The sequence below is a fragment of the Rhinichthys klamathensis genome, unplaced genomic scaffold, assembly GCF_029890125.1.
Source record: "Rhinichthys klamathensis goyatoka isolate OS25496 unplaced genomic scaffold, OSU_Roscu_1.1 h1tg000180l_1, whole genome shotgun sequence".
NCBI lineage: Eukaryota > Metazoa > Chordata > Actinopteri > Cypriniformes > Leuciscidae > Rhinichthys > Rhinichthys klamathensis.
Window position 1 is genome coordinate 1,383,899 of NW_026606708.1, and position 9,609 is coordinate 1,393,507.

Consider the following 9,609-nt stretch of genomic DNA (forward strand, 5'->3'; position numbering starts at 1 on the left):
CTGAAGGCCAATCAACTGCAAATTGACCAATCATAACAGACCAGATGGAAAATAGATTTTATATTGCTGAACTGAAGGATTTTCTGACTATATATTACTAGATATGTGATTTCACTTATGCAATCCCACAAAATTGTTGTTTGTATGTGTGCGCTACTCAAGAGCTGTCATTTATCATCTCATCAGGGAAATCAAGCCAAAATGAGCTGTATAATAATCAACCACCAGACGTTCCCTAACACAAACACACACTTATGTTCATACCCTTTGAGAGTCTGCGTGAATGAAAGGCTAATTGGGTAATTAAGAAAACACACACACACACACACACACGACACACGGATGAATTAGGATATGTATTACTCCAAGAAATTTCTAAACTCAAACACTTTATACACAAATCACACACACAATGTTTTGTCCCACATACACTTTTGTTTGTCCCTGATAGGCAGAAAGGTGTGACGGATTAATAGCTATCTGTGCAGGGTTTTCTAGGTCATGGAGAAACGCACAGACAGTTTTAGTCTACACAATGTCACACATGATATACTCCTGTCAAACCATGGCTGATTACAGATGGCATTAGGGTAATGGGTTAAAAAAGAGAGAAAGAGTTTGTGTGTGGAGCAAAGAAAGACTAAACATTTTTGTGTATGCGAGTCCACAAGAATAGTAAAACCTAAAATCATATATACATTGTGGAAAGAAAATAGCTTAATGAACATACAAATAATGTCTGGATTAGAATGTTACATGCAGAGAGGTTTGTGTTTGGGTTAGGGAATACCAACTGCTCAATAGAAGGTCAGTTGTCTGCACTATGCAGGGCTGCGTTTCCCAAAAGCATCGTAAGCCTATAAGTTGATCGTAGACACCATTGGTGGTAATTGTTCTACGATCAACTTAAGCTTACGATGCTTTTGGGAAAAGCAGACCAGACCAATAGAACATATTCATAATGGAACTGTGGTGCCGCATAGGGCATATGATGAATGACCCTATGATGGGCCCCGTTGACTTCAACAGTATTTTTTTCCCCACTATGGAAGTTAATGGGATCCATCAACTGTTTGGTTATTGACATTCTTCAAAATATCTTTTTTTTTGTTCAGCAGAAAAGATAAATTCATATAGGTTTGGAACAACTTGAGGGTGAGTAAATGAAGACAGAATTTACATTTTTGGGTGAACTATCCCTTTAAGAGTTAAAAAATAAAATACCAACTGCTCAATAGAAAAGCATCAGAAGTCAATGGAAAGTCTGTTGTCTCACCTTAGTGTTGCACTATGAAATATCCAGACCAACAGAATTATGTGGTAATGTGGTACTATATGTTAAATGACCTAAGCTTTGTTAATGATTTGAAATCTATTATATATCATCTATATTGTGGTTGAAAATGAACATATAATGTCTGGATTGCAATGTTAAATGCAGAAAGGTTTGTGTAAAGGTTAGTAGATTGAAAAGTCAATAGAAAGTCGGTTGCCTCACCTGAGTGTTGGAAGTGCAGTCGTGGTTTAGATGGTCTCCATGCGTCCGTTAGAGGTGCCGCCAGTGAAATTAAACAGAAGAGAGCCAGCATCCTCATGACTGTCTGACACACACACACACACACACACTATGTGACTCTAGCAAGGAGTAAACACACACACACACTCTGCGTCCTCTGCTCAGAAATAACACACACACAAATGGTGTCTACCTGATGTCAGCATAAAACACCTCGTGTGTGTGTGTGTGTGTGTGTGTGTGTGTAGTGCAGTGCAGTGCAGTGTAATTTGATCCTGCTCAGGTCAGTGTTGCAGCAAAATCCTCTCTTGGTCTGTCTTCTGTGTTTATAATATTGCTGGCATTTCTATTTGTCTTTTCCGTTCTCTCTGTTTTGTTCACTCTGTTATTGTCTTTCCTTCTGCTTCTCTCTGCATCTTTTAACTCTTTATGATCTCTCTCTCTCTCTCTCTCTCTCTCTCTCTCTCTCTCTCTCTCTCTCTCTCTCTCTCTCTCTCTCTCTCTCTCTCTCTCTCTCTCTCTCCTTCAGTCTCTCTTATCATTCACTCCTTTCTTTCAAACACTCCCCTGCTGGGAAGGAGGGAACTGTCCCAATTGTGCCCAACCCCTCTCTCACTCTCTCTTTCCATCTCTCCCTCCCTCCATTAATGTGTATATCTTTTTTTAAAGAATAAGACAGCTGCTGAATGTGACCCTCTCTTAGGATTCATTTGCTTAACGACTGTTGAAATCTCATGTTGGTTCTCTCTCTTTTCATCTCTCACCCTCACTGTCTTGTTTATGCACACACACACACACACACACACACACACACACACACACACTCGAAACACTCCAATTAAATCTAGCAGCATCAGAATTAATGGTAGCTAAATCAGGTCACATAAAAAATTAACAAAAAGAAGTCTCCCCTAGCAGACTTATAATACAGAGAGAGAGAGAGCTCTGAGGGATCATAGTTTTTTACTGAATATCACTGAGATCATCAGAAATGCAACTGTGTGGATTTGACGCCCTCTAGCGACTGAACCAGGATTAATACACCACCCCTCATTACAAGTAAAATTAAAGTCTACATGAAACCGAAGTTGCGATAGTCTTTTCTTCCCTATGACCTATATCCAAATGAAATGGCTTCTTGAACAAGAAAAAATATAGGGTGGGACTTGATTTTGTCTATAAGGAATTGATTGGATCATCGGATTGTTTTCGTTTGCTAGTGCTGTGATCTCATGTGATATGTCTCGTCGGTGAACAAGTCATCAGAAGCTACGTCTACATTAATCCGGATACATTTGATAACGGCGTTTTCGTTTAAAAACGCTCTCTGTCCACACTAGCGTTTTCAGGCGTTTTCCGACATTTCAGTGTGGATGAGAAACTTTTGGAAAACGCCTGAAAACTTTCAATTCACCTTATGCGTAAAACCTCACAAAAGCTCACTGAGATGATACAGTAGGAAAAATAAATAATAAAGTTATCGCGCAATTCTTCTGACAGGATAATTTTATATAGAAAAATATCTCACCATTCACTGATGCGTCGAGGTCGCACTCAGTCATTTACATTTATGCATTTGGAAGACACTTTTATCCAAAGCGCCTTACAAGGTGTTACAGTCGTCGTCTGCACCATCCTGTCTTCGTCTTCACTTGACTTCCCAGAATCCCTTGTGTCTCCACACCTGAACTCACTCCCTCATTACCCACCTGTTTATCGTCATCATCATCTGTCCTCACCTCGTTAGTGTTCATTAGTGTCTGTATTTAGTTCTCTCTGTTAAGTCTGTCTTGGTCGGTTCTCGTTTATGTAAGGTGTCTATGTTATGAGTTGTTATCACCAGAGTGTTTATCTTCTGTCTGTTTGTACCCTGTGAGTTTATTATTGTAAGTAAAGTTTATTGTTATTGGAAATTCGACTTCTCGTCTTCCTCTGCATACACCTCCCCTGACAGAAGAACCGACCAAACAACGGGACAAGATGGGCATACTCATCACCTCTGCCAATTCCACCGACGGTCTTCTGACCTGTTTCCAGGACGGCCGTCACATAGAGCAATATGTCGCAGAGTTCCTGGAGCTCTAGGATGGGGTAAGCTGGGTAGATGACGTCCAAAAGACTGTTTTGGTACGGGTTGGACGATCATCTGCACCAGCAAGCTCCAGCAGCAGCGATCCTAGGGACGTTCGCTCGTTATCTGGACTACGTGCTTTTGTTGAGCGGCTCAGCCTGCACTGTGGGTGAGGCTGATTTTAACATCGCCGCTCAACCACTGTCACCAGCCTCCGTCACCACCCGTCCTGAGTCTCATTCCACCGAGACCGCCTGTCCAGTGTCTCCTGTTTCTGTCCTCGTCCAGAAACCGGACGATAAGGACTTAATTGACCTTTTTTCCGAGCCTGTGCCCAGCCCTGCCGAGCCTTCACCGCTGGTCCCGTCCAGCACAGAAGGGTCTTCACCGCCATGGCCGCCCGAAGGGGCGTCTCCGCCATGGCCCCCTGCTCATCCTGCTCCAACCCTGTTCCCCTGATCTGCCAGCTCCGCCCTGGAGGCTTCCTGCCACGCCCTAATCAGCCCCTCCACCCCTGTGGTTCCACGGCGTGAGGTCACGCCTTCCAGGAGGGGGAGTAATGTCACAGTCGTCGTCTGCACCATCCTGTCTTCGTCTTCACTTCACTTCCCAGAATTTCTTGTGTCTCCACACCTGTTCATCGCCATCTGTGTGACCTGTCCTCACCTCGTTAGTGTTCATTAGTGTCTGTATTTAGTTCTCTCTGTCTGTCTTGGTCGGAGTGCAGCAGGCGCAATGATATGACAAACTTAGTCCCTGTCACGTTGGAAGTTACCGAGCTGGGAACTATTTTCAGGCGCTGCGTCATATCATTACGCCTGCTGCACTCATGGTACGGCAGTAAAGTTTCTTGATTATTACGCAGGAATGAGAGTATAGTTCCTAGCCATATCAGCCTAGAAAATCGCAACTTTACATTTTCCATCGGTCTTAGTGCACGATGTAACTACAAAAGAGTCAAGTTTTAAATAGGAAAATTTAAAATTGCTTTTTAAATCTTTTTTTTTTTTGAGAAATGCTAATGGTCTTGTCCACTTCAATGTATGCTAAGCTATGCTAAAAGTGGTACCGCCAGAACCGGAGATTGGCTGAATGGATTCAAAAACAGTAAAACTCAGTAAAAGGGAGTTGTAAAATGAGCCTATTTCCAAAAAAAGTGGAGTATCCCTTTAAACGAAAACGTATTAGTGTTGACAAGGCAAAGAGATGTTGTTGCAAGTGGGAGGGGAAGTTTGTCTGAGTAAAGATTAAAAGGGGCACATGAATTAAAATTAAAATAATAACAATGTAATGTGCACTGATCATTTATAATAAACAGCAATATTCCATTAAAAAATTGTCCATTTTGATTTCATGGTGACTTTAAGAAAAGGAGCCGCAGTGTTAACCCTGGACAAATTACACAGAGATCTTGCATTATACCGAAGTTTGTTTTGTGACAATGACAGACTAACTGTAGGCCTAGTTATACTGCTCATAAAGGCTACTTACCAAATAAAGTATGTAGTTGAAATTGTTTTCTTATCTTTCTTACTTGTACATTGACAGGATACATCTTCAGAGCAGCAACACACAATAGAGGAACATTTTACAATATATTTGATCATATAATGTTATAGTTAGCCTATCTGCATCCATGTTATTTTTGTCTACTAGCTGGCTGAAATACATTTGCTACAAATAAGACGTCTATTTTAAGTTCTTTCTTGTCTCTTTCCGGTTTCTTTTTCTTCTGAGAATTGTTTTCTTCTTTTTCCTGAGCGTCTGCTGAATGATTACCATATTACCATAGTATCCCCAAGGTTTTTCAAAGAATAGAGTGCAGGCTGTTATGGCATCTGTCCAAAAGATCATGGCATTACAATAGTGTTGTGTTTTAGTGTAAGAATACAGGAAAAGGGTCAGCATCACATTCACAATATAGAGCTGGATTGAGCAGCATCTATAATTTGAGAAAACCACTAAATACGCGAATATGCAGTAGCATAAACGACCATATTTAATTCAATATCAAACGTTGCGAGCATGAATGCGGTTAAATAGGCCGAATACAATTCTATTTCAATTATAGAATGCAAAATACAAGTAGAATTATGATGATTGGCCACCAGGTGTCGCCATTGTATAAACCTAGTCTTTAACTGTTTAACAGTTAAAAGTTTATATCTTTGTTACTTTGATTGCTTTATTAATCTCCACATTATGTCATTTAAAGTAGCCTGTACACATAATACAGTATAATGTAGCCTATAATCACACACACACACACACACACACACACACACACACACTAACAAACAAAATAAATAAATAAACCGCGATATAGGGAAGTGGCAATATATGATTCACACTATAGGGAGTTGTAGCCTACAGACTAAGTGGGCAGAGAGGATTGTCCGTGTCTCAGTTGTACACCAGGGCATGATAAGTGTAAAGGAGAAGGTGCTCTTATTGTACTGCGAGGGGATATCCATAATGTTTAAATGTTTGGACACTGCTGGAGTCTGGACTGACAGCATCCTCCCCTCGGTCACCACCCTCTGTGAGTAGTTTAGTCTCCAGGACAGACCCTGCCTTCCTCTGAATTTTCTCTATTCTATTGGCATCTTAATGCTGATTCTTCAACACACCACTTCATAGAAAACAGCACTTGCTACCACAGAGACATAGAACATATTCATCATGGTACTGTATACTATAGTGCATACATTGAATGGTCCATGCCATTTATTATTGATTTTATTGTGATTATCTTATAATGGTAATTGTCATTATTTAACCCTATAAAGCCTACTGTATCATATTTGATACACAAATTTCTAAGGCCTCTAAATTGACAAAATGTTCAAAAGTTTATATTTTTTAGCAAGTAAAAGGCCTTTTAGTATAATTCTAAAGTCTCCCTTCAGGTGGCGGTACTCGTTTTTTGCTGTATATGATACACAACAAAAAAGGTTTATAAGTTCATTTAAAAATACACCGTTTTTGGACTTTTATTTCATATGTCAGGCTTTACTGGGTTAAATTATGCAAATGTGTAAATATAATGCATCTTTAATAATGTTTTATTATTGTTATTTTATTTTTTTAATAAAATTTGTATGTATTAATTAATTTTACGACCATGAGAACGCGCAGGGCATTGCGCGCTCCCGTACTGCCAGCACGCTTTCCATCAGCTGTCCGTTTCTTCTTCTTCCCTCTCTCTCTCTCTCTCTCTCTCTCTCTCTCTCTCTCTCTCTCTCTCTCTCTCTCTCTCTCTCTCTCTCTCTCTCTCTCTCTCTCTCTCTCTCTCTCTCTCTCTCTCTCTCTCTCTCTCTCTCTCTCTCTCTCTCTCTCTCTCTCTCTCTCTCTCTCTCTCTCTCTCTCTCTCTCTCTCTTTCTGTGCTTCCCGCCCACGTGCTCACTCCTGTGCTCTGATTGGACGTGCAGGGAAGCGATGAGCTCATATTGGTTAAAAATAGCTTCACGCGCTGAGGCTAAAAATAGGCGCATATATAAACCCCGGCGTTTCACTGAGACTCGCTGCACTTACGCAGCAGTCGCGGGGAAGGTTGGAGCTCTCGGAGAGACACACACAGAGAGAGAGATTGCGAAAGGGCGGCGGCCTTTTTTCTCTCAGTCCCACGTCACGGCGAAGTCTTTCACAAGAATGACAGAAAAATGGCAATGCGTTCAGTTTTTCAGCCAGCCTAGTCTGGGTGTTTCTCGCTGGGGGTGGGGGCTGCATGACTATTTCCTTCCTTCCTCAACAAGTCATGTTTTTTTCTCCCCTTCAGTCAAATAAAAGCAAGCTGTGTTATAATGCATAATTATCCACTACACTATCATTAACCATATTGGTAAAGATGGTTTGGAGAATTTCATCAGGCTTTTCTGAATCCTGGATTATCCAGTGGGTGGCAACTCAAAATAAATTACAGCTCCTCTTCACCAAGTTTTGAATCAAAAGCTCTCTCAACATTAGTTGGAGTGCAGGCTTAGTCACCAGAGTAAAAACAGAACATACTGTTCACTGACAAAATGAAAGCAGAATTTCCACCTCCATTAAAACTTTTTTCATTCCAGTCCCGTGAAGTAATTGTCTTGTCACCTATTACATTTTCATGACCCCATAAGGCTCAGTTTTTTCTACACAGATCCTATTATGATGATATGTTACCAATCTACATTTTGTTGCGGTGTAAAAGAAACAGCCATAAATCTGAAATGAAAAATAGTTCCTGATTTTACACCAGGAACTGAGATTTACAATGTTTGGTGATCCCACCATTAAAAAAAAGCAACATTAATATCTATTCCACTTTTACTGAAATCAAACAATTCTGGATTTGGAAGCAAAATACTGTGAGTTTAAGGGAATAGTTTGAAAACTGTAGTATCTTCACTCATCCTCATGTCATTTGAAATATGGCTTTCTTCTGTGAAACACAAATTTTGAACAATGTTTACACTACTAAGTTACATAAAATAAACACATACAATGACCATAAATAGCACCATAAATGTAGTCCATATAACTTTAAAGTTATACAGGAGCTTTGTGCGAGGAACGCACCAAAACGTCATTATTCACCAATAATCTATTAATGTGATTTATTCTATTGTACTTTTTGTCCATCTGGAACTTGACACCTATGGACTCTACATGATCGCTTCTGTATTAGCCTCAGCAGCCACCACAACTTCTGGAGCAGTGTAGTGTGTGGAAATTGTGAGAACATTAAAGGGGTGGTTGATTATGATTTCACTTTTCTAACTTTAGTTAGTGTGTTAGTGTGTGTTTGAGCATAAACAACATCTGCAAAGTTACGACACTCAAAGTTCACAGCAAAGGGAGATATTTTCTACAGCAAACGGCTGGTAGGGACTACACAAGCTCCCTCCCGGGTTAGTGACATCACAAACCCTAAAATTTACATAAACCCCGCCCTCGGGAACACGCAAGCAGTGTTGAGAAGCTGTCGCATTTGTCTTTTCACATTTATTGCAATACAGTACGTAACACAAACGCAATAGCATGTCACTCTGTAGGCATCTTACAATAGTTCTCACACTAGTGATTTATAGATTATCATGAAAGAATATGCTAATCAATGACTAGAAGATAGTTAACTCCACATCAGCTACACAAATTCATCAACTAACCATTCAGAAATGTCCTGTTGCATTCTACATGTTGTCACTTCTTCTTGTGACATTGTCCGACTTCGGTTTGAACATAAAAGGCAGATCAGTTTCTGATTTTAGTGCATGTCTGCAATCTACCTGCTAACACACAAGTTCTTAAGCCTTGTTTATACTCGACGCGTCCGCACGAGCGCGAGTCTCCGCTGACTGCGCGCGGACCTCTCCATATGGACGAGGCGTTTATACTTGACGCGCTCGCCGTTGTGCTATTCTGTGAAACGACAGGGGGCGACTCGGAGTAATTCTCCTCTAAACCACCAGGAATCAGCAGTGAAGAAGTAGTTTGCCATTTATTAGTAGTTTATTAATTTCTGATTCATATAAAAAGAGTAATAAATGCAGTAGGTTTATTGTACTTTCACTGCATGTAAACTAGTAAACAACTGAAGCCTTATTGAAGAGTGTTTAAACCTTAATTTCATCAGCAGGGCTTACTTCTGCTATTGTAGGCTTATTTTGTAAATATAAGCAGTTACTTTAGAGTGCAAACTGGGTGCTTAATGTAAATGTGTTCCTATTCAAAAAATGAGAGGCTTTTATGGTCGCCCATCAATGCAAATGTATCTGTGTATAGAAGGATCATAAACATGCTGATACAGACGCACCAGTTCGGCCAGATTCGGCTCGAAGTCGTTCATCTTCGGATGCGGCGCCGCGCGCGATGTTACAAAAAGTGCCGTGCACACCGCCAGGCGAAATGGGGTCTTGCGCACCCAACGCGCACGACCGCCCACACCGCAATGACGTCATTTTTGCCGCGCGCACTTCGCGCTCTTGCGGACGCGTCGAGTATAAACAAGGCTTTAGGCTTGTTCGACTTGAACCGGCGCTG

At 40.8% G+C, this 9,609-nt stretch overlaps 1 protein-coding gene across 2 annotated transcripts in view; it reads right to left on the reverse strand.

Annotated features, from left to right (window-relative positions):
- Nucleotides 1-2,017, reverse strand: part of sema3h (sema domain, immunoglobulin domain (Ig), short basic domain, secreted, (semaphorin) 3H) — a 28,982-nt gene extending 26,965 nt beyond the window's left edge. For both annotated transcript variants that reach the window (XM_056260879.1, XM_056260877.1), the window contains exon 1: nt 1,499-2,017. In XM_056260879.1, the coding sequence (XP_056116854.1) occupies nt 1,499-1,595 (97 nt within the window). In that variant the 5' untranslated portion in view covers nt 1,596-2,017. The remainder of the gene's footprint in view (nt 1-1,498) is intronic.
- Between the last annotated feature and the right edge of the window lie 7,592 nt (nt 2,018-9,609).